This window comes from Drosophila arizonae, chromosome 2 (genome assembly GCF_054131065.1).
Source record: "Drosophila arizonae isolate 15081-1271.41 chromosome 2, UAZ_ARI_1.0, whole genome shotgun sequence".
In the NCBI taxonomy this organism is placed as follows: Eukaryota; Metazoa; Arthropoda; class Insecta; order Diptera; family Drosophilidae; genus Drosophila; species Drosophila arizonae.
In genome coordinates this window covers 30,373,683-30,398,613 of record NC_142922.1, presented here as the reverse complement: position 1 = coordinate 30,398,613, position 24,931 = coordinate 30,373,683, and the positions used below count along the sequence as shown (strand labels likewise).

General features: G+C 37.6%; 5 protein-coding genes and 1 long non-coding RNA gene across 11 annotated transcripts; 2 read left to right on the top strand and 4 right to left on the bottom strand.

Annotated features, from left to right (window-relative positions):
• Positions 1 to 13: 13 nt before the first annotated feature.
• Positions 14 to 3,368, top strand: Nct (Nicastrin). Of its 2 annotated transcripts, XM_089465800.1 has the most exons (8): positions 14 to 151; positions 225 to 306; positions 403 to 498; positions 566 to 1,258; positions 1,317 to 2,130; positions 2,187 to 2,398; positions 2,459 to 2,669; positions 2,995 to 3,368. In XM_089465800.1, exons 2-8 carry the CDS (start codon positions 243 to 245, stop codon positions 3,017 to 3,019), a joined length of 2,115 nt encoding a protein of 704 aa, XP_089321926.1. In that variant the 5' UTR covers positions 14 to 151; positions 225 to 242; the 3' UTR covers positions 3,020 to 3,368. The 2 variants fall into 2 exon arrangements, with proteins under 2 accessions (XP_089321926.1, XP_017856051.1); XM_018000562.2 differs by having other exon boundaries at positions 75 to 306; positions 2,833 to 3,368.
• Positions 3,170 to 4,619, bottom strand: HDAC11 (Histone deacetylase 11). 3 transcript variants are annotated; one of them, XM_089466155.1, is made up of 2 exons: positions 4,462 to 4,619; positions 3,170 to 4,390 (listed from the first exon to the last, which is right to left on the bottom strand). In XM_089466155.1, exons 1-2 carry the CDS (start codon positions 4,530 to 4,532, stop codon positions 3,532 to 3,534), a joined length of 930 nt encoding a protein of 309 aa, XP_089322281.1. In that variant the 5' UTR covers positions 4,533 to 4,619; the 3' UTR covers positions 3,170 to 3,531. The 3 variants fall into 3 exon arrangements, with proteins under 3 accessions (XP_089322281.1, XP_089322189.1, XP_017856052.1); XM_089466063.1 differs by having other exon boundaries at positions 3,170 to 4,398; positions 4,462 to 4,597; XM_018000563.2 differs by having other exon boundaries at positions 3,170 to 4,374; positions 4,462 to 4,596.
• A 76-nt stretch (positions 4,620 to 4,695) lies between these two features.
• On the bottom strand, positions 4,696 to 6,194 carry CAH4 (Carbonic anhydrase 4). 3 transcript variants are annotated; one of them, XR_016269549.1, is made up of 6 exons: positions 5,959 to 6,194; positions 5,552 to 5,905; positions 5,307 to 5,457; positions 5,175 to 5,254; positions 4,831 to 5,096; positions 4,696 to 4,730 (listed from the first exon to the last, which is right to left on the bottom strand). XR_016269549.1 is itself a non-coding variant. In XM_089466216.1 (5 exons), exons 1-5 carry the CDS (start codon positions 6,076 to 6,078, stop codon positions 4,956 to 4,958), a joined length of 846 nt encoding a protein of 281 aa, XP_089322342.1. In that variant the 5' UTR covers positions 6,079 to 6,194; the 3' UTR covers positions 4,696 to 4,955. The 3 variants fall into 3 exon arrangements, 2 of the variants coding, with proteins under 2 accessions (XP_089322342.1, XP_017856053.1); XM_089466216.1 differs by having other exon boundaries at positions 4,696 to 5,096; XM_018000564.2 differs by having other exon boundaries at positions 4,696 to 5,121; positions 5,959 to 6,192.
• A 2,249-nt stretch (positions 6,195 to 8,443) lies between these two features.
• Positions 8,444 to 15,397, bottom strand: LOC149270864 (uncharacterized). Its single transcript, XM_089465624.1, has 4 exons — positions 15,094 to 15,397; positions 12,598 to 13,141; positions 12,000 to 12,489; positions 8,444 to 11,835 (listed from the first exon to the last, which is right to left on the bottom strand). The coding sequence occupies exons 2-4, from the start codon at positions 12,847 to 12,849 to the stop codon at positions 8,504 to 8,506; spliced, it is 4,074 nt and encodes a 1,357-aa protein (XP_089321750.1). The 5' UTR covers positions 12,850 to 13,141; positions 15,094 to 15,397; the 3' UTR covers positions 8,444 to 8,503.
• LOC149270865 (uncharacterized) lies at positions 13,589 to 14,975 on the top strand. Its single transcript, XR_016269473.1, has 2 exons — positions 13,589 to 13,728; positions 13,809 to 14,975. It is a non-coding gene; the product is annotated as an uncharacterized LOC149270865 (long non-coding RNA).
• An 8,201-nt stretch (positions 15,398 to 23,598) lies between the features above and the next one.
• Positions 23,599 to 24,915, bottom strand: CAH5 (Carbonic anhydrase 5). Its single transcript, XM_018017194.2, has 5 exons — positions 24,756 to 24,915; positions 24,542 to 24,696; positions 24,389 to 24,479; positions 23,910 to 24,329; positions 23,599 to 23,838 (listed from the first exon to the last, which is right to left on the bottom strand). The coding sequence occupies exons 1-5, from the start codon at positions 24,853 to 24,855 to the stop codon at positions 23,651 to 23,653; spliced, it is 954 nt and encodes a 317-aa protein (XP_017872683.1). The 5' UTR covers positions 24,856 to 24,915; the 3' UTR covers positions 23,599 to 23,650.
• Between the last annotated feature and the right edge of the window lie 16 nt (positions 24,916 to 24,931).

Below are 24,931 nucleotides of genomic sequence, written 5' to 3'. Positions count from 1 at the left end.
TGACTATGTTTTTCGAGTTGCAGTGTATCGATATTTGCATGTCATATAAAAATTTAGTCAAGGAATGCCATTAATTTACTGTGCAACTCTGATGTCGGGACACCAACAGTTGGGATAAGTAACGCGTATCACTTCAGACATTGGCATATATGTAAATACATATGTTAGGTTTCTTGTTGTCATTTGTGTATCACCAATAACACCGCCGGTTAATTGGCTCATAGGTTGCAAAGGTCCCATTAATGGCAGAGCAGATGAAAACAGCTGCAATATGGCTGCTATTATGGCTTCAAAGTACTGCCGGTGGTAAGAAATCTGCAATTAAGACACCCCATGCACAAACAAAGTCTGGGTGCTGACTCACCTAAGCCGCTGTCTTATTTTTTCTTGTATTAATCACAGTTCTGGGCGAGCGGACGCGTGAGAAAATGTATGAGCCGATTCTGGGCGCCAGTTGTTTCCGACGCTTGAACGGCACCCATCAGACAGGATGCTCATGTAAGTATTGTGTCGGGGAAGGTGGGTGTAAGAAAAATCTCTCATATCTATATTTTTGCCATTGCAGCGACATTTTCAGGATCCGTTGGCGTATTGCACCTGATAAACACTGATGCAGATTTGGAATTTTTGCTCAATAGTCCCCCCTCTCCGCCGTATGCTCCACTGATACCACCACATTTGTTTACGAGGACAAACCTGTTACGCCTCAAGAATGCTGGCCCTAAAACAATATCTGTTGTGCTGCTAATAAACAGATCAAAAAGAATGACGCAGTTTTCGCATGAACTCAACTGTCCCAATCAGTACAGTGGACTCAAATTAAGCAACAGCACAGCGACAGTCACCTGTGATGCAAGCAATGTGGCGAATACCTGGAATCGCTGGGGCACTGGTCTACTGCACGAGGACTTTCCATTTCCCATTTACTATATAGCCGATCCTGAGGAAATCGACAAGCTGGAGGAGTGCTTCAACAAATTCAACAACTTTGACTACGAATCGCATTCATTACGTAGCTTATGCGCTGTGGAAATCAAGTCCTTTATGTCAGCAGCTGTGAACTCTGAAGTGTGCATGCGGCGGACAAATTTCATAAACAACCTTGGCGGTAGTAAATATTGCGATCCCTTGGAGGGCCGGAATGTGTATGCAACATTGTACCCACGCACACCAACTGAAAGCTTCGACGTTGATGCTACCGAAAAGTTTATTGTAGTATCATGCCGCCTGGACACTACAAGCATGTTCGATGGACTGGGTAAGTGCAGCAAGCGTCCCTTGTTCTCTGCTCTTGATACTGACAGTCCCACTTTCAGGGTTGGGCGCCATGGATTCGCTGCAGAGTCTGGCCATTCTCACCCAGGTGGCGCATATGCTTCACAAACTATTGCCTTCTGCGAACTCGCAGCCTAATCCAAAACGTAATGTGCTGTTTCTGGCATTCAATGGCGAGTCCTATGACTACATTGGCTCGCAGCGACTTGTTTACGATATGGAAAACTTGGCCTTTCCTTCCCGCTCCACACGCACAACGCCCATTTCGTTTGAGAACATCGAGTTTATGCTAGACATTGGCACCCTCGACGATATAGGCAACATAAAGCTGCACACACTTACCTCGACACCGCCCGCTCAACAACTGCTGCAACGGCTTAACCAATATGCTAAATCATCCCGATATGGTTTTAATGTGAACATCGAATCGAACGTGGGCTATAACATACCACCCACATCAGCGCAATCGTTTTTGCGGCGCGACCAAAAGTTCCCGGCCTTGATTTTAAACGCTGCGCCTAACAATAGATACTATCACTCCATTTATGATGATATTGATAATGTCGATTATGTCTATGCTAACACCAGTCAAGATTACACAAAGCTGGCTGATGTGAACGATGCCAAAAACATTAGCTGGAGTTCTTTGCAAATGAAGGTGCGCAACGTCTCCTCCATTGTGGCGATGGCACTTTACGAGACTTTAACGGGTAAACAGTACCAAGGAAATCAAGTAGCCAATCCACTGTTGGCAGATGAATTCTTCTACTGCTTTCTGATGTCCTCGGACTGTCCACTTTTCAAAGCTTCCTCATACCCGAACAGTCCAGCAGGTGTGCCGTTGCCGCCAATGCGGTGAGTTTTCATGCCTACACTCTACATTGTTCAATACTAAACACAAACTTATTCAGATACATAAGTGTGCTGGGTGGCTCTCAGGAATCATCGGGTTGGACGTATCGTCTATTCGGCTATCTGCTGTCGCACCAAGAGCCAAGTGTGCCAAAGGAGAATTGCACTCAACTGCCACTGTTCTATTTTGCTGGTCTGAATGGCACTGGAGAGTGTCGTCGTACAACGCAGAACTATACACATGCATTAAGTCCTGCATTTCTCATTGAAGGTAAGGGGTGTGCTTTTTTAGAGACTGTCAGTTTCTAACACCGATGCCTTTCAATTGCAGACTACGATTGGCGTTCAGGTCAATATTCAACGTGGACTGAGTCAACTTGGTCGCAATTCAGCGCCCGAATCTTCCTACGTCCGTCCCATGTGCACGAAGTCACAATTTTAAGCATTGGCATTGTGGTGTTTATAATTTCGTTCTGTTTGATATATATTATCAGTTCGCGGTGGGAAGTGCTCTTTGAGGATTTGCCTGCTAGCAATGCGGCGTAAGTTTATCAGCATAGTTATCTCGTTACGCCTCTCATTACACATCTGACACATCTCAGTAGCCTTAGGGGCTATCTCATTTAGCAAACTATTTTTTGTATGTTGTTTATCAATTCAATTAATTACTCTTTTAATTTTTCAACTATTTTATGTTACTTTTAGATTATTTAATTGATGATTGATGTTATTGAAGTTGGCCCTGCAGCAAAAGCAACATGAACGCCTTCATAACTGAACTTTCATCTGTGCATGCAATTCTCAATTCAATCTAATTAGTGGCTCTATTGAAATGTATAAATAACCTTATTTGAATTGCAATTCTAGACTGCCAATGCCAACGGCTTGTTAGGAGCAGGATATTCGGGAAGCTCCACTTGTTAACTTATAAAAGACAAATATAAAAAAAAAAACACCAATTACTTCATAATAATAGACTATAACGATGAAGTAATACCCAAGACAAAACCTCTTACTAATAGACTATTGATATTCTAATTGCTTACTTTAAGTATTCGAAAAACATATTTATTTATATACATTTTTGTACTTCAAAACACGTAATAAGCTACTAGTGTGTATTTATAACATAAGCAATTAAGTGTCGTCGTTTGCTTTATATAAGAATAAATAGCAATAAACAATTATATTGAGCTAATTGGTCTGACCACTATAGTAGTCAGCACCTAATTCAAATGGAATACTTGAGTTTTTATCATATAAGTATATCAAATATTAAGTCTATGAATGTAATAGACATTTTCGTAAAAGTATCTTGTCTCTCACAGCTCATTGTTTATCCCCAGTGGGTGATCGTTCTAACAGTGTCCAACATTTGTATAAATTTACATAAAATAGTGTTGATTACTTTAGCCATCCCTGTCTCTTCAAATTGACTATCGAATCTGCTATAACATTCTTGGATGATTTCATGTATCCGCCGCTAAGCAACATAACAATGGGTATATTCAGTGCTCGAAATGTACTAAAAACCAAGCGGTCGCGCTCTATAACTCCGTCTGGAGTAATCGCTAAATTGCCTAGCGGATCGCCTTTGAGAATATCGGTGCCGGCATTATAAACAACAATATCTGGCTTAAATTCAGCAAGTGCTCGCATCAAACACCGGTTCAGTTGCTTTAGGTAGTGGGCATCTTCGGTTAGATGCTTTAATTCAACAGCGCAACGAATGCTCAGCTTGGCCTCGTTATCCTTTGGATAGATATAGGCGTTGTACATATCAAGTATGTATACCGTCTCAGTGTCCTTAAAGTCCCGCTCATGTCCATTGCCCTGGTGCGCATCCAAGTCAACAATCATTGCATTTCGCACTCTCAACGGCTCCAAATCAAACAAACGGACAAGCAACAGAGTAATGTCTGCATAGGGACAAAAGCCACCACCCTTGGACGAGCAGCAATGATGGAAGCCCCCGCCTAAGTTGATCGCCCAACCATATTCCAAGGCCAGTTTGCCAGCCAGGATGGAGCCAGCTGTTTGGTAGCGCATTGGACGCAAATATCCACTTTGCACTCCCACGTTGGGCACAAATATGAGAACCGGAACCTCCGCAATGGTAGCCACCTTGGCGCTCCATTTGAGGGACCTCAAATACTTTGGAGTGTGGACTCGCAGTAGTTCCTCCTTGGTAATCTCAAGGGGATTGTAGAAATCGCCGCATTCCAACGACAGTTCCGCACAGAGCAACTGAAAATAAAATGTACTTAAGAGCTTTTTAAATTATGCACACATATACAACTACATACATGTATACATACATAAATATGAGCTTACCTGTTGTATATGCTTTCCCTTAGCTGCATCAAAAGGATGTAACTTTTCAAGTCCACCAAAGCGCACAGCATATTTTTTGGAGTATACTATAGGCAACTTATCACGTGCCTCCGGAGCCTCACGTTTCATTTTTGTTTGTAATTGTCTTTAGTTTTCTATTTAACAAATTCCGGACTGACTTTATTAAGTTCTGCCATTTTCATGATTGCGATTTTATAGTTGAGTGACACGACATTATTACGCAAAATAGCTGGACATTTTATTTGAAGCTAGATGATATACATTTATGCAATAGACTTACATACATATATTATGTTATATTTGCTAATAATATAATAAATGTATATGTATGCATAAGCTTAGACTTACATCTGTGCCGCTATTATTGTTTTGTAATTTGGCTATCGATAGTTCAGCAGTTGTTTATCACAAAAGCTTGACTGTCATCCCAGCTCAATGCATTTCCGATACCTTGTCGATATTTGTCTGCGCAATCAATGATTTGAATTTAACGAATCATTACAGTATTCAAACGTAAGTATTCTTTGGCCACATTTGGTTTCTATAATATACGTTACGCTCGTGTAGGTCCTGTAACTCTCGAAAATTATTAAGCAGAGGTCTGCCGCGATCATCTGACAGGTTCCACAGGTGTTTCAGCTGTAGTGTGGTAACTAAATACTGATGTAATTGAATTTATTTTTTTCGCTTACATATCGCTTGGAAATTTCAATAGGTTTAGGGAAAACAAACCAGTTGACAACTTCAGAACATGGTGGTGTAGTAAGCGAGCCTATAGGAAAACACAATTAATGCATACTTTTTGGCGTTGAAAGCATACAGACCTTGGTATGTAAAAAACTCTTGCCTTTCTATACCAGCTAAAATATCCCTTAATGAAAACTCTCCTTTAAAAGTTGAGGACATATCACATTTTTTTACTTGACTTGCCTCCATGCAGACTTTATTCAAAGCTTTAGGATTAATTACAGGTTCCTAAACATCAAAAACATCATATATATATATATATATATATATATATATATATATATATTAATATTAATAATAATAAACACGAGGTATTACTTACAGCCGCTATCTTCAACATGAGCCCCAATACTACATAGCCATCAGGAGCACAAAGGGCTTCCTTTTTAGTTCCGTACGCGCAATTTTGATGAACAATATGCATCTCAGCATCGTAACGAGAAAACTCTATTTCATGCTCCGATCCTTCGCTATGTGGCGAGCCCCAATGGAAGTGCAACTGCACAGCTTTATATATACTCTCCAGCATGCATCCGCACAGAGCTGGTTGACTACCATCGGCTCCGGGCGGTATCGCCATAGTTATGGTATGCCCATTATTGGTGAGCTTCAAGGGGCTGCCAAATATCTTGTCATAGTTGACAAAGGTTAACCTTGGAGCACTGGATCTAACAGCCTAATAAATACGTGTGCATTTACTAAGTTATCACAAAAAGTTGATCCATTTACTTTTCCTTTAGCCAATGAAATAGGCGACTGTTGTTTGCCGGCCTCCACTTTCCAGTCTTTTCCATTTTTATCATAGTTGAAATGGCTTAGTTTTGCATAGTTTCTCAATACATAATTCATTTGGAAATCTAAAAATTGTTCTATGGCAATTTGAAAAAAAAAAAAAATAAAAACTAATAAAATTCTAAACTGTAAGACTTCAATTTTGACATTAATTATATCCTGATTATATTTAAAATGGAAAATATAATGGTTTCTTTAAAATGTGTGTAACAGGCAAAAGGAAGCCTGGAATACACCATAATGTATATATATTCTTGACCAAAGCGACCTGCTGAGTCAATGTTGTCATGTCCGTCAGTCTGTCTGGATTTTTAAACGCTTTGATATTAGAGGCTATTTATTTCTTTATTTAAGAGAGTTATGATTTTCTAAATGCAAAATTTGAATGCTTACACTTAAAAAATGTGAAAATTACAGGGTATTTTTCGATATGCCACGACCGTAAAGAGGCGTCAAAATTATTTTGGGGTCATCGATAGAGGAGGTTAACTTAACTATCCAAATTTGAAGCTTCTAGCTATTGTACTTTAGGATATATAAACTTTTTACGGTCTTGGGTGGTCAACTCCAGTATATATACAAAATTTGAGGCCTCTAGCATCAATAATGTCCGAAATATAGGAAAATTTTAAAAATCACTATATCTTCAGTTCCCCTAATGGGCGTAGACATATAAATTTGTCATAAAACTTTATAGAATCATAACATTAGCTTACGTGCAGAATTTCAGCGTTACAGCTTTAAAACTCTTTGAGGTACAGTTTTATCCGATTTCCACGCCCCCAATGGGCATAAATATATCCGCCATAGCTCGTGATGTTGGGTGGTTGACGCGGATCAACATTTCAAATTTCAGGTTTCTAGCTCGTCAACTAAAATGATTTCTGGCATATTCAAAAATTTTCCGATTTGCCACGCCACTAGTGGGACGATCGAGAAAATTTTAACACTTTATAAATCGGAGATATACACGAGTATGTGTTCCAAATTTCAAGTCTCTAGCGCCGAAAAAGTTGCATTCATACGGACAGACGGACGGACGACAAGACGGATGTTGCACAAAACCAATTACTTTCGGGAATGAGTATAAAAACTAGAGACTTCATTTTTGGTAAATACACACAAAAGAAATATTATATTTCATTTCTCTGTTTTGTATGTTGAAAATTGGCTGGTCCTAGGCGCTTTTGCACTCTTTTGCAAAATCTGAGACCTTACAATTCTCAAATGGTTACAGCTTATCACGAGTACTATTAGCATTGCGATGATAGTGGCATAGGGAACATCAAGGTTGTGATGGTGAAAGGCCATGGGGAGGGGTCTATCATCTGCCGATGAAGGCAATCTACTTACATTTTACGCGTTCAGCCAGCTAGAAAACAACGAAATACAATTTTTAAAATATACTATGAAGATCATTAGGGCTGCAAATCTATTGATGGAAGCTCCACTCGATGATTTCCCCATCGATAGAAAAAACTATCGACTATATCGATGGTACCAACGAAAATTTAAAAAGCTGAAAAAGGATATGTTATTAAATTTGAATTTAACTTTTGAAATATTTTTGTATTATTTACATTTAAATATTTCGCAGTTTATAATGTACTTGAATTTTAAAAATATTTTATTTTCGTGTTTTTTAAACAATGTTGTTAAGGTTAATTAATTTTCTCAAACATAACTTCTTGATTAGTATCTTTATTCATATATATAAAAAAAATTTTTTTATTAGTTTTATAACAATAAAAAAGGCATTTATTTTCTTAAACATAATTCCTCAAAAATAATCGAATTTATGTTAAGATGTCTTGTAACAAAAAAGGAACTCATTTCCAATTGAACTCATTGCAACATATATGGCACGTCACAGTCAAATAATGGTTGAAACTTTGGGAAGTCCAACTATCCGTTGTGATTAAGCTGATTCTTTAGTTTAGTTTTCAGTTCATCATACATATTTTGAATATGCACATTTTCTAGCGTTGTGCGACTTGGCAGTACATACCGTGGATCCACTAAATGTAGTAAATATTTGAAGCCTTCGTCTTCCACGATACTGTACGGTTGAACATCTCGTACCATTCGAAAAACCGTTCTGTCGATAATAATTTTTTTGACGATGACATTTCATATGTTTCATGGCATTTTACACATTTATCAATTCTATTTAAATCAGGTGTATCATTTGATCTCACTAGATGAGCACGTTTGAGATGCACTTACAAATGCTATGTATTGTCACTGATTCCTTATTCCTTACCGCAAAGGCGACATTTGGTAAACATCTTAAAGTGTGTCCAAACCTGCGATGTCTTTTTATACCCTGAACCCATTTTCAATGGGAAATCATTTCGTTTATAATTGAACTAGCAGTCCCAGCAAGCGTTGCATTGCCCTACCCTTATTTCTAGGTAAAAAATGATTAAAAGGTATGTTGTTCAGGTTGGGATATACTCTAATTAATTTATTAATCAGATTTTCATTCAAGCACCTTGTGGTAAACGACATTCTTCGTTTTTTGGTCAGGTGCAAGAACAAATAATGCGGATGGTTTGCCAACACGTGAGCATGCCACGTACAATTGACCATGAGAAAAACACGCATTTTCTAGATTGAGGCCACAAGTAGTCAAAGATTGGCCCTGTGATTTGTTGATCGTCATGGCGAAGGCAAGACGAATCGGGAATTGAATTCGTTTAAACTCAAAGGGCATATCTGTTGGGATCATCGGAATCCTTGGAATAAGAACTTCCTCATCTTTAAATTTTCCTTTGAGTACCGACGCGTGAATAACATTGCTCAACAGTTTTCTTATTACTAAACGCGTTCCATTGCACAGTTTTGGTTGGTTTAAATTTCTAAGCATGATAACTACCGAGCCAACCTTCAGTTGTAAATTGTGCGGTGGTAAACCAGGCACATCCAAGGAGTTCACAAATTCAGTTGGATAATTAGTGGCTTCATCTTCGTTTGTTACACAGTCGATAGATTTAAATGAATACAGAGTACCAACGATTTTATTTTGAATTATAAAATTAAGGTCATCCACATCTTTATTTTTAGCTGCCAAAATTGCTCGCTCACTTAACCATTTAGTATTTTTGAGGAAAGCAATGATATTCGGAAATACTTTGTTGATAAGCTCATCTTTTGAGGAGACGAAATTGCAAAAATTTTGAGGAAATGAAATCAAGCCACTCCTTTCGTCAACAGGAATACGGCCATTACCGATATTCAGCAACTGCTTCGAGAAATCATCAGCAGATAGATCGTTCAACAATGCAACTCTCATATTTACAGACAGTTGAAGTTTGGTTACATATCGCCACAGATTTGATGCTTTAAGGCAAGCGTTTATTTCGTCGGCAGCAGTAGATCTTGGAATTACTGGTAGTGTTTGTCGGAAATCGCCAGATAATAAAATCATTGAACCACCAAAACATCTCGAGTCATTGCGCAGATCTTTTAATGTTCGGTCTAGTGCTTCTAATGCGCGTTTGTGCGCCATTGTGCATTCGTCCCATATGATAATTTTTGATGCTACTAAAACTTTGGCCATTGCGGAGTGTTTTGAAATGTTACATGTCGGTTGTTCAGTAGCTTGAAGATTTAATGGCAACTTTAACGCTGAGTGAGCCGTACGGCATCCGTCTAACAATGTGGCCGCTATTCCAGAAGAAGCAATTGCTACCGCAATTTCGGATCTCGCACGTACAGTTGCCAAAATCAATGACATGAGAAATGTTTTCCCAGTTCCACCGGGGGCATCCAAAAAAAATAAGCCACCATTTCCATCATTAATTGCATTAATCAGTGTATCATAGATTTCCCTCTGCTTAGGATTTAACAGTGGTACATTCGTTTGAACTGATTGCATTAGTTCATGTGGATCATATTCACGTTCACGTTCTAATTCTCTATTAAATGCGTTATTCATTCCGCGATCTGGCGCTGGCATTCCTAACCTATCTAACAAACTGCCGCATATGAGGTAACATATATCTTCGATCAAAAGCAAGGCTTGGTTATGCATCTCCTGGTTCGCCTCAAGATCGGGATTTCTTGAGTTGATACGACTTCGATATAAAATGTCTTCTGACATTTTATCTTTATATTTGTTCCACAGGTCACGTGGTTTTGATGGGAAGCATGTTGAAATGATGATTGCAAATAATGTGCGTATCTGACTTGGAGATGCAAAAATAATTGCTTCAGCGATTGTCGTCTCCCAATGAGTATCGTTTTCAAGCAAATTCAGCTCTTGACACGCTGCACGAAATGTGGGGCACACTATACCATTAACAGTTCGTAGTGATTCAAATGATGTTGGCCCTCGAACATGTACCAGCAACAACCGCAAATAGAAACAGTCATCATTCTTTGGATGCACTGTGTAAATACGACCAAGAGCATCAGCAGAACGCATATCTGGATGACCAGGAACTGCATCACCTTGCTTCCGACGTTGAAATTTCTTCGATGCGGCGTTCCAAGTGTAATAACGTGGCATTTCCGAGTAAAGCAACGTTCGTGCGAATGGATCATGTTGACAAATCGCAAAGAAACTGGTCAGTGTTGTCGCTGGAGGTGTTTGGGCACGTTGAGCAGCATTCGACGCTGTGAAATATACTCTCTGACCGTTTTCTAGATGCACCCCTAAATGTACAACAGTGGGATAACGTTCGTGAATAGGGAATGAAAATATACGCCAAATAGCTTCATTGCAGTTCACATATCTACCAACTTGATAGCGTGTGATTTCATCGTTGATATTGGATGTTTGGATACCAAAAACCGCCATGTCGCTCCCTTTCGTGACATATTTGCAAATGTATTTTATAGATTTGACCGAATTGCAATACTCAACATTACAATGTGCCTTGAATGTTTTCGAAAGAAGTGGCGAATATGGAACAATCCAACTGTTGTCAATTGTGAAATCGATTCCTTTCACTTTAGTTGTGATAGTTCTTCCGTTATCATCGGGTGATCGACGCCGATACAACGGATAACCATCGTTGCCTGTAATGGTCTCTGCCGTGAATTTTCGCGGATACCGTTTGGAACACTTGCCGTCGACCATGCACGGTGATTGGCGGTTGATATTGCCACATGGTCCATGAATCATATTCGTGATTACAATATCATGTAGGTCTTGATCGGTTTCAGGAGCAGGAATTTCTGCACATATTATGTCATCTATTTGATCTGGCCGAATTCTGTCTACTAACCAAATTAAAATGTGAGCATGCGGTAGGCCTCGTTTTTGCCATTCGACTGAATACATCCAGCATCGAGTAATCCCAAAGACGTGTTGCTTAACAATGTAATTTATTAGTGACCGAATTTTTTGCCTGAAAACCCGTGCGGTGATGTCGTGTCGATCACTTGATGTTTGTCCGGGAAGCAGCAATTGAATAATTTCGATCCATTTCGGATTACACATAAATGTAATGAATAGATCTGGCCGACCATAATGACGAACATATGTCATTGCATCTTGCGCATATTCATGCATATGACGCGGGCTACCTGTGTATGTCGCTGGTAAAATAGTCAATCGACCAACATTTTCAGAATCTCCGTCTGTAATTATTGCATCGCGTAAATGAATATACTCTTCCGAACGCAATTTAGCTTGATTCAAACGGATGAAAGTCAGGCGCTCCGTTTCGATTTTCACGTACATGTCAACGCAGTATTGTTGAAACAGTCGACGAAATCGCAACAAATAATTGTCAGAATTTTCACGAATCATCAAACGATATGCGTAATAATTCATAGAACTAACCTTCTTGCCAGTTTCCTCACCTGAAACAAATGCAGTAAAAATTGTATTTTAGAGCCCCTAATAGGTTTACGACTCTTACAGCTACTCTCTACTAAATTAAGAGTGATAACTTTTTTTGTGTACCAAAAGCAAACAGAATAAAATGTATATATAAAGTTAAAATGAAAACAATGATTGATCTTACCATTCAATGGATTTATCATTTTGATATTAAAGTGATATCCATCGTCTCCTTGCCAAAACATCAGCGGGTATTGTAAAGCGTCATATGAACGGTGCGTTTCAGATATTCTTTGTAGTTGCGCAGCACTGCGTCGTGTAAGCACAATATCGCGTGCTTCCAAGCTTTCACCAACAATCAGGATTGCCACTTCATCGATTGTTGGAGCATTAAATGTGCGTTCATGTGTTCCAGCTGGTCTTTTATCTGCTCTGATTACTATTTTATAGTCATCTCTTGGCATGCGCTCTAAAGCGGTCTTGAACAACTTGACCAATGCATGAAGCATTTGCTGCAAATCTTGGAGAATTGCTCTTTTCATCGCAGTGTTGATTTCTTGGCGCCGATCAAGTTGCTCTTCCATATTGCCCATGAAGTATATTTGCAAGAATTTGTGCTGTTCATCTTCAATAGGTTGCAATGATCCAATGCGATGGCAAATCTGGCCTTGAATCTTTACATTCAAAGCCATAGTTATAGTTAGATTTACAAACACTTTTTACAGAAATCTAACCAACTACATTATCCCAAATAAGAAAATAAAATTTTTAACGTAAATTACCTTAAATGTCGGATTATATCCGTGTTCTTCAATAATTTCCGCCCCAAATGAAGTCATTTGGAAACAGGCATTGTATTTTTGAGTGTTCGCTAGAAAATGTCGTGATTCTAGTGTTTCGCCATAAAGCAGGGAACGCAATGGCTCTGGTGGCGAGACCACTAATGGCAATGTCACTTTACCACTAAGGCAGCACAAACCGGGCGTTTCACCAGCAAACTTCAATGCGCCACAATGCTGGCAAACAACGTCCATTGGACCAATGCAAACTAAACGATTCTGTAGTCAATGGTACAATCATATCGAAACGCTGCTCGATTCAAATCAATCCTTGAACCATTTCTTATTGCCATTTCACGGGCTGCCTCTCTTTGAGAAGCACGAATTAAGGCCCTTCTTTGCTGGGTACTAACGCGGAGCCTTTCTCGGGCGATTTCTCGCTCTTCGTCAGATAATTGACTCGCGCTATTCCGTTGCCTAATTGCATTATGGGTCCGCCGGGAAAGATTAGATCTTCTAGGACGCGGCATTTTTATTAATAGTAATACTGCCCTCGCACAAAACCATATAAATCAATCGAGAAATCTATATATATAAAAGAGAGTTGTGTAAAAGTGTCCAAGCACTTATAACTCGAGATCTGCTGGACCAATTTTCATGGTTTTTGATTTGTTGGATTTGTCTCCGCCACGAGTAGGTCAGTAGATCTTTAAAATACTGAAAAAATTTGACGAATACTTGAAAAACGCGGTTTTTTCCCTAAAGATTCAAATTTCCATTTATACTCAGTAGCCTTGACAACAGTGACAATTTCGGTCCTGTATAGAAGTAAATAAACAAATGTAGTCAGTCAGTCTACGGCACAGCCTCGAGCAGGCCAGACTATTCAACAAAAAAAAAAAAAGACTATTCAACAAAAAAAAATTTTTTTCCAAATCAAAAAGAAAAATATTTCAAATCAAAAATCTGCAAAAATTCAAAAAAAAAATCAAAAGATTAAAACCTGACTGTTCAAAAAATAAATAAAAAATTTAAAATTCGAAATTAAAAAAAAAAAAGTTAATTATTAAAAGTGTATTTTTGGCTTTTTATATTTTTGGACTTTTACAAAAGCTAAATATCTCGAAAGTTCAGGTATTTGTTTGTCTCAAACATAAATTTGTGTAAATTATTTATATTTCTCGATTGATTTATATGGTTTTGTGTGAGGGCAGTATTACTATTAATAAAAATGCCGCGTCCTAGAAGATCTAATCTTTCCCGGCGGACCCATAATGCAATTAGGCAACGGAACAGCGAATAGTGAAATGGCAATAGGAAATGGTTCAAGGATTGATTTGAATCGAGCAGCGTTTCGATATGATTGCACCATTGATTACAGCTTGAATCGTTTAGTTTGCATTGGTCCAATGGACGTTGTTTGCCAGCATTGTGGCGCATTGAAGTTTGCTGGTGAAACGCCCGGTTTGTGCTGCCTTAGTGGTAAAGTGACATTGCCATTAGTGGTCTCGCCACCAGAGCATTGCGTTCCCTGCTTTACGGCGAAACACTAGAATCACGACATTTTCTAACGAGCACTCAAAAATACAATGCCTGTTTTCAAATGACTTCATTTGGGGCGGAAATTATTGGTAACGGATATAATCCGACATTTAAGGTAATTTACGTTAAAAATGTTATTTTCTATGACTGTCAAAAAAAAAAAAAAAAAAAAAAAAATTTGGAATAATGTAGTTTGTTAGATTTATGTAAAAAGTGTTTGTAAATCTAACTATAACTATGGCTTTGAATTTAAAGATTCAAGGCCAGATTTGCCATCGCATTGGATCATTGCAACCTATTGAAGATGCACAGCAAAAATTCTTGCAAATATACTTCATGGGCAATATGGAAGAACAACTTGACCGGCGTCAAGAAATGAACACAGCTATGAAAAGAGCAATTCTCCAAGATTTGCCTGCTTAGAAATTTAAACCAACCAAAACTGTGCAATGGAACGCGTTTGGTGATAAGAAAACTGATGAGCTATGTGATTCACGCGTCGATACTCAAAGGAAAATTTAAAGATGAGGAAGTTCTTATTCCTAGGATTCCGATGATCTCAAAAGATATGCCCTTTGAATTTATTTGAATTCTCGCTTCGTCTTGCCTTCGCCATGACGATCAACAAGTCACAGGGCCAATCTTTGACTATTTGTGGCCTCAATCTAGAAAATGTGTGTTTTTCTCATGGTCAATTGAACGTGGCAAGCTCACGTGTTGGCAAACCATCCGCATTATATGTTCTTGCACCTGACCAAAAAACGAAGAATGTCCTTTACAAGGCGCTTGAATGAAAATCCGATTAATAAATTAATCAGAGTGTATCCCAACCTGAACAACATAGCTTTCAACAATTTTTTACCTAGAAATAATATAGAGGGCAATGCAACGTGTGCCGGGCCAGCTAGTATAAATATAAATAATTTACACAAATTTATGTTTGAGACAAACAAATACCTGAACTTTCGAGATATTTAGCTTTTGTAAAAGTCCAAAAATATAAAAAGCCAAAAATACACTTTTTAATAATTAACTTTTTTTTTTTTTAATTTCGAATTTTTAATTTTTTATTTATTTTTGATTAGTCAGGTTTTAATCTTTTGATTTTTTTTTTTTTTGAATTTTTGCAGATTTTTGATTTGAAATATTTTTCTTTTTGATTTGGAAAAAAATTTTTTTTTGTTGAATAGTCTTTTTTTTTTTTGTTGAATAGTCTGGCCTGCTCGAGGCTGTGCCGTAGACTACATTTGTTTATTTACTTCTATACAGGACCAAAACTGTCACTGTTGTCAAGGCTACTGAGTATAAATGGAAATTTGAATCTTTAGGGAAAAAACCGCGTTTTTCAAGTATTCGTCAAATTTTTTCAGTATTTTAAAGATCTACTGACCTACTCGTGGCGGAGACAAATCCAACAAATCAAAAACCATGAAAATTGGTCCAGCAGATCTCGAGTTATAAGTGCTTGGACACTTTTACACAACTCTCTTTTATATATATAGATGAACAGATCATTCTCAAAAACAAATCTTAAATGATATTCGTATCAAAATGTCGTGCTATTAACAATGATATTACTTCTTTTGGCATCGTCTTTCTTTTTATTGAGTTTGGTCGCTGCTTTAAGTAGATACTAGATAAAAATGGATAAAACTATCTATGGATCTGTTGAAGACGTCTGTGATGTTATCTAGTCGACTACATTTTCTTGAGTGGGCTCTTCTGTCGCGCTTGTATATTTTATTTCGGGATTCCGATACATGTTCCCCAAGGCAGCCTACGGGAATTATGCACGTGTCTATTATTTGGTGCCCATGTACTAAAACGTGAACAGTGGGCGACATAGGGTACTAAGGATACTCTTTCTGATAAGCCACAAAAACTTTAGCACAGAAAGCTTTAAACTTTTCTGAGTCTATATCTATAATATATAATTGCGAGTACATTAATATAGTCTGAAAGATTTTTAAAATATCACAATCAAAATCAAGAATTGATGACAATAAATCAGGATTGGAAAATGCTCTTCTCGATGTGATGCCTTCATTGGAGTTCCCACTGCCATTTGTAAGAGGCTTGTCCACATTCAATGCCATTTCGTTCATAATTTTTAGCTGTAAAAATTGTTTTCGTGTTTTTATTTTTAATTTAATCTTGTCGGCGTCTTTGACATGCCACTTTTTTAACTCAATGCTATATGAGATTTTTAGAACAAATTCGAAAAAGGTTTTGATCTATTTTTGCAATATGTGATGTTTCACTGCGTCACGTGAACGATTGTTGTTGTTCCAAACGTCAACCAGCTCCGCCCGCTTGAAAACATGTTGTACTACAAAATGTTGATTTTTTTGAAAACGTGTGGATTTGGACAAAAATGGTTTGTTTCTTGTTAATCTGCAGACTTTAGTTAATACCATCTCATATTAAACTCTTTGCAACGCTTTGCCATGCAAAAGTACTGATCCACGAAACACAAATACACTTGTTAAGCTCAATCTAAAAATACACATATATAGAACAAGGTAGAATTGGACAGAAACACAGAACAATACCACAACTAAGGCTGAACTATAGTTTTACATACCAGGACAATCGTTTTCCATAGTAATTGTTTCAATTGTCTGGAAACTTTCAGCAGAGCAAATAATTAAAGTGGAGAAATATTTCCCGCCAATTTCAGCCAAAACATGTTTTACATATGTACATCAGCGGACTTTAACAGTACTCACACAGAAAAGTATAACTTTATAGGTCAATGTTAAATACTTTTTTACCTAACTAAAACATAAAATAAACAAAATTTTAATATATAAAAAACTTTTTTTTTTTGACTTTATGACAAAATAAACGCAAAAAAACTTCTGTGCAACGCAACACTCCTATCTAGTAGTAAAAGCCAACCCTCAACACGGTATATTTCTAACAAACAACTGTCAATTATCAATACCAATACCAATACAATAGCAATTAACAAGCAATCAGCTCAGATCAAGCTTCTCTTCTTTCAAATTTCAATACTCTTACAAATTACTATTACGACTTAAAAAATGCAAATTGGGTATTTTTATACCCTGAACCTACTGAAAATGGGAAATCAGGGTATAATGGTTTTATTAAATGTATGTAACAGGCAGAAGGAGGCGTGGCAGACCCCATAAAGTATATTTATACTTGATCAGGGCGATGAGCTGAGTTGATTTATATTTTATTTACTCATAGCTACTTTTATTTTATTTATTCATTTATTATTTTTATTTATTTATTTATTTTATTTTATTCATTTTGTTTTGTTTATTTATTTCTTTATTATTTATTTTATTTATTATTTTATTTTATTTATTTATTGTTTTTATTATCATTATTTATTTGTTTTATTTTAGTTAAAGATATTTTTAATTTAATTTCTATTTATTTATTTTTATTTTTATTCTTTACTACTAGCTGGCACGGCAAACGTTGCATTGCCCTCTATATTATTTCTAGGTAAAAGATTGTTGAAAACTATGTTGTTCAAGTTGGGATACACTGATTAATTTATTAATCGGATTTTCATTCAAGCACCTTGTGGTAACGACATTCTTCGTTTTTTGGTCGGGTGCAAGAACAAATAATGCGGATGGTTTGCCAACACGTTAGCATGCCACGTAGAATTGACCATGAGAAAAACACGCATTTTCTAGATTGAGGCCACAAATAGTCAAATAGTCAATGTCACTTTACCACTAAGGCAGCACAAACCTGGCGTTTCACCAGCAAACTTCAATGCGCCACAATACTGGCAAACAACGTCCATTGGACCAATGCAAACTAAACGATTCAAGCTATAGTCAATGGTGCAATCATATCGAAACGCTTCTCGATTCAAATCAATCCATCCTTAAACCATTTCTTATTGGCATTTCACGGGCTGCCTCTCTTTGAGAAGCACGAATTAAGGCCCTTCCTTGCTGGGTACTAACGCGGCGCCTTTCTCGGGCGATTTCACGCTCTTCGTCAGATAATTGATTCGCGATATTCCGTTGCCTAATTGCATTATGGGTCCGCCGGGAAAGATTAGATCTTCTAGGACGCGGCATTTTTATTAATAGTAATACTGCCCTCGCACAAAACCATATAAAACAATCGAGAAATAAAAATATAAATAATTTACACAAATTTATGTTTGAGACAAACAAATACCCGAACTTTCGAGATATTTAGCTTTTGTAAAAGTCCAAAAATATAAAAAGCCAAAAATACACTTTTTAATAATTAACTTTTTTTTGTTTTTTAATTTTGAATTTTGAATTTTTTATTTATTTTTTGAACAGTCAGGTCTTAATCTTTTGATTTTTTTTTGAATTTTTGCAGATTTTTGATTTGAAATATTTTTCTTTTTGATTTGAATAGTCTTTTTTTTTTTTTTTTTTTGTTGAATAGTCAGGTCTGCTCGAGGCTGTGCCGTAGACTGACTGACTACATTTGTTTATTTACTTCTATACAGGACCGAAACTGTCACTGTTGTCAAAGCTACTGAGTATAAATGGAAATTTGAATAAAAAAAACCGCGTTTTTCAAGTATTCGTCAAATTTTTTCAGTATTTTAAAAATCTACTGACCTACTCGTGGCGGAGACAAATCCAACAAATCAAAAACCATGAAAATTGGTCCAGCAGATCTCGAGTTATAAGTGCTTGGACACTTTTACACAACTCTCTTTTATATATATATATAGATTTATAGTTATTACAGTTCGATTTTACATTCGCATTTTCTTAGATTTCGGTATCTATCAATATTATCATTTACATTACTCTTCTGTTATTCTCGATTCTGCAAACTTCGTCCTGCCAAGACGGATACAACAATTCTTGCTATCATTCCTTATTCATACCAACCATTGGTCTTCACCATTATATCATTTTCGCTGTTATTTCAAGCTCATCGTCTTACCTGACGGATAGCACATCGCCTCTCTTAGACGCACAACTCGTCGTCGCACCTGACGGATAATTCATCGTCTCTCTTAGACGGATACTCCTCGTCGCACCTGACGGCATTTCATTTTCATGTTGTTATCATAACATACTCCTGTTATGTTAAATTCTCATGTTAATTACATAAATCTCTAACACAGCCTCAACGCAGCGCAGCCCAAGCGCAGCCGTCGCCCACAGCGCAGCCAGCAGACGCGTGCATGCACCACCGTATGCGTACACAAAAATGCGCAGAATAACCAGAACAACAGCCCAAGGAGCCAAGGGCATCTCTCAGTCGAGCAGTCTCGACCCGAGTACTCTCACTTGTTTCATATAGCCTTTTGTGCAAAGCTATCTTTCACCAAGGAATAATACACCAGAATCAAAGATAATTGGAAAGCTCTCACCTCGGATCGGTATACTTATCTTCGATTCATCTACCACACGTATTTCAGCTACAGTCGCACATCAATTTTCAGCATCAACGTCTGCCACGTCAGCGTTAAAGTTTCGTAGAATGACGTCACGTTTCTTCTGCTCGCTTCACGTATTGATAGTCTTGACTAATTCGGTTTTGTAGGCCCAAAATCGTACGCCACTGCTCCTCCGAGAACGTAGGAGGTGGTGCCGATCCCACTTCTGATGTCGGGGCGATGCGTTTCTCATTCTGGTTTTCCATCATAGCTGCGCGTAATAACGAATTCCCGGTGTGTCGCTAAACTCTTTTTAATGCTCTTTCTCGTTCAATAGTCATTCCAAGTGTGTCCTCTCTTCTACTCTCGAAAGTTCTAATCATGGTCGCATATTCTTGTTCATCAAAAGCACAGCGACCTTGCTACGAACGGCATGACTAGCCGTCTCGCTCTCACCCAGCGACACCCGGGACTACGTTCAGCAACAGCTATTGTTGTCTCTCTCTTAGTGACAGTGCATCCTTTAATTGCACCACAATACTAAATCAATCGATTAACACGATATCAAGATATATAATTGCAACTTCAACAGTGTAATATCGCACTGACACGACACGGCCATACTGACTGTTACACGTCCCTGTGTAATTCATTTCTCATAGTATCATTCCGACATATATATATTTTTTAAAGGGTATTAACTGTGTGTTGATTCATTTTTCTTTTGATTTGCTGTATTTTACTCTATGTTTCTTATTTATTCATATTTATTTATTTATTCATATTTATTTATTTATTCATATATATTTTAATTTATTGTTTTTTTTTTTTGGTTATTTATTTATATGTAAATTATAGATTTTATTTTAGAACTATTAAAATATTATCTTTTTCTAAACACTTCTTTCTGCAAAAAAAAAAAAAAAAAAAAAAACACTTGCCGTCGGCAATTTAAACGTTTTGCACAAATTCTTTTCTTTCAAGTTCTTTTCTTTATATTTCGAAGTTTTTTCTTTCTTTCTGTTACAGACTATATGCAATTACTACAATATTTTAAAAGTTTTTCTTTTTCTGCACACTTCTGTCATTCCAGCTGCGCGCTGCAAATTGCCGAAAGCAAACGATTGTTTGCACTTTTGTTTTAATAGAGCGTGGGTTTTTTATTTTTATATATGGATTTATATAATCAATAAATTTTTTTTCTTTTTTTTTTGGAATTTTAAGAACAAAAAATTTCTTTAAGCTAAAATTTTCACACGATAGATGATCTCGTGCTGTGGCCGGAAAAGAATGAAAAAGACTCATGCGGCTCTTTTTATAGGGCCCCATTCCAGCTTCTCTCTCTCTTGGAAGGTAAGAAACGAAGCTGGGTGCAATTTGCCAGCTGTGTCCAAAGCTTTGAAGGTTCTTTCAAAAGCTTGATCTCGAAAGGTTAGCTTTTGAAAGCTCAGCTGACATTTCAGTGCAGGCGACAAATTTGTCGCAAATGTTATGCACTGCAATTATCATTACATACATTCTCTGACCATTACAGTGTGAAAATCTAGTTCACAGGTGTTTTTTGTGATGAGAGAACATTATGTCCGAGCTTGGTACATAAATACGTCGACTTCGAATGACTATGGTTATAAATGTGTTTTGTGCAGCAGCTCGCGGGAGTGTTCACTACGAAAGTCAAATTGGGGATAAAATATAAACGAGTAGACACTCACATAAGGTATGCTATAACGCCAAATGAGACACTTGCCCTCAAGCCGGAATAATATGTATTAACATTTAAAAATGTATTCAAATGATAAAATTCGATGCACATTTATTTGAATTCGGACTTATTAAAGAGATCTGCAAATGAACGAAATTGCACGTCTTCCGATTGATCGATACATCGCGACCCATGATTCACTAAAGATCGCTGCGCCACCCTTTGGTTTTTTATTATTATTGCTTTTTGCAGGAACTCGCTACTCTCATAATTATTGCGCTCTTTTAATTAAAAACTAACAATCACAAACTACAGATTTAACGCTACGAGCTTATAAACTACAAAATTATCCTATAATTCATACCCTACAAATACAAACCAACAATTACGAACTACAAACTTAACGCTACGAGCTTACATACTACAAAGCTACCCTATAACTTATACACTTACTTACTTACACTCGCTGCATTGCCTGCAGCAATTGTCTCTGCATTTGCTGCTGCATTGGCTGCTGCAGTTGCTACTGCATTGCCTGCTGCATTTGTCGTGCATTTACTGCTGCATTGCCTGCTGCATTGGTTGCTGCATTGGTCGCGGCATTGGTCGCTGCATTGCCGACTGCATTTACTGCTGCATTAATTGCTGCATTGCCTGCTGCATTTGTCGCTACATTGCCTGCTGCATTTGTCGTGCATTTACTGCTGTATTTGCTACTGCATTTGTCGCTGCATTGCCTGCTACATTGGTCCAATGGATGACATATTTATTATTTAGTGTTGGATAACGCGCAAGGTTTCGAGTATTGTCTATATTTTTATGTATATAACCTGTTCATGCTTGAACAACAGGTCTTAATTTATTTATTTGGTTTTAAAACTAACAATATATTATAAGATAAATTGATAATTCAAGTGCATATGGATTAATATCATCCATATCTGAATCATCAGAATCATCATTAAAATTGTAATATTTGTGATCCATGAACTAAACTTGTACGGTTGTGTTGCGGCAGACAGGATTATTACTAACTTCTAATACAAACATTCTACTTTATTTTAACATTACATTACATATCGCAGAAACATGCAGAAGGTAAAGTTCTACTCCACAGCAGATGAACACATTGCCTCGTGATCGGGCTTGTATGGAGCGATCGCACAGTAGACGGTCTTGTATGAAATCGGCGGCAAGATGTTTTTCTTTCTCATTGCTTGGCTCCGTGTCCATATAATTGGCAATTGTAGCACTGTGTCAATTTATGGATTTTGGCTTTGTATCCCCAACGTACTTTAGTGTGGTTTACGTGGGAGTAGTCATCCCGCAATTGTTTAATAGTTACGCTCTTGGGAGGAAAATATACAATATACAGTATAAAGTTACATTCATTCCTTGTAGTTTTTTCAATCAGTTTTACATTAGTACAGCTGAGACCAAGGTTAAGAAGCATGCCTTTGACATCATTGCAAGGTTGTTTGTCCAGTCCAGAGAGAAATGCCTTGTAAGACCTGGAATTTCTAGTCTCGTGGGAAAAGAATTTACACTTGTTCTCCCTCAGTTTAATTAGTGTCGTTTTGAAGTCATCTTCAGATTTTAAGTATATTTTATGTCCGGTTGTAATCGTTTATATAAAATATTCGCTGATTACATTTTTCGCAAGAAGATCATGGATAAACTTCCATGTTTGTTTAACTACAGTTATTGGTGGCATTTTAACAGCAATTCCAGATTCAGGCTCGTCTTCGATGGTGTTTGTGTTATTAACATCCACTATAGTCTGTAGTGGACGAAAGTAGTTGGTGTAATTGGTACCAGAGCTGTTGTCCGGTTAATTGGCAAGTTCATTAGCACCGCCAGTCAACAAATTTCATCGTTTTACGATCCTCGTTTTATCGGTACTATGCAAGAAAAACTGATAAGTCGATCTATTTTTCTGTGTGTCGTATTAAAATTAATGTTTCGAATGTGATTTCACCCATTTTGTTAAGAATATCGAGTATTTCCAAGACATTTTTTTTTTTAGAAAACAGATACCACCCTAAAGAAAACTAGCATACTCTTGAATTCCGTGTAATGTTATATGGATAATAATAGAATATTAATGCTCTGCATTATAATTACTATACCATGTCAAGTACAGGGTGTGGGCTGAGAATTTGATAAAAATAGTATGGAAAATCATACTTATGAATTTCAGGAAGATGGAAAATTAAGATTTTTTATCAGATATCTGCCTTACTCCAAACCTGAAAACTGGATGCGATGCAAGTAGAGCAATTTTGAGATCTATGTAAATCTGATCAAGAAGTTGTTAATCGTAGTTCCAGGTGTTGTAGAGTGAGAGTGAGATGGCATTCGGCAATGAATTCATTTCATACTATTGAAATTTTGCATATGTTCAGTAAATTTTATTGTGTTGGTTATTCATTTTTTTCCAATTATTTAGGGATGTAGTAGACAGGTCGATCATTAATATCTTGAATAGCACGGTAGTTGTTTACTAAAGGTTGCTCGCGGGAATCCTGTAAATCCCAAAATTTCATGATGTGTCGTCTAGGTAGATTGGCAGCTTCTCCAAAGACAGTCCAAGTGACAGATTCTGCGCAGTCGGGTGTAGTCAATGATCCTACAGGGTAGAGGAAAGTCAACATAGGATTATCTTTTGAGCATGTACATACATATTCCTACAATACTTACCATTGTATGAGTAAAAATGGTTCGTGTTAACGCTGGCCAGTAGTTGCTGTGCAGAGTAGCGGCCAGTTAAGTTGGTACTTGATCCGTATTGAACAATCTGAGGCAATTGATTAAAGATCCCAATTAGCCCCAAGTGCGGCGAGAGCACTCTGTTTACAGCCTTGAGCATGACTCCCAGAACAGCTAGGCCATCCCAGTACTCACTGGCCTCGGCAACCGTTTTATCGGAATATCGTAGGTTCTTATGGACAATATGTATTTCGACATCGTAGCGGTTATCGTTGATAGTATGCTCAGAGCCCTTGCTGCTGGAGGAGCCCCAATGAAAGTGTGCACTTTGTGCTTCGAAGGTGCCTGGCAATAATCCTCCATTGATATAAGGACGCTGCCCGTTGCGTGTAGGAGGCAATACAATGTTCGCTGAGGTAAATAAAATATTTTTCTTTAGAAGCCGCTCAGTACTTGAGCCAACCGCCCACCTGTGTGTCCATTATTCGTCATTACCAACGGTGACTGCAGAGGCTCGTCATAGTTGTAAAAAGCTATACGCCGTGAGTTTGTTACAATGGCCTGGCAAGAGGTGAGGGAGGATATAAGTCTCAAAGGGTGTTAGGGGGCTGATAGCTAGCTACCTGACTGCTGCTCAAAGCAATTGGCGATTGCTGCAAGCCATCCTGACAGGTTCCTTCCCAATCCTTGCCTTGTTGGTCATAGTTGTAGCTACCACTTGCCTGTTCGGCTGCTTCTTCTGCTCTTATGTCATTGAGGTACTCCTCAGATAGGCGAGCTTATTGGAAGGTAAATAATATACATCAGCTTCAAGCAATTAAAAAGCATTTACCTCACCTTGCGAACAGGCAAAGCCAAGGACTGCTAGCAATAGAAACTGGAGTCCCGAACCCCAACGGCTTGAATAAACCATTTTTTTGGTCTTACTGATATTCATTAGAAGCTGGCTAATTCTAACCAGACTGCACCAATTCTGCGTTTGGCTAAAACTATTTATAGCTGTAAAGTCCGCC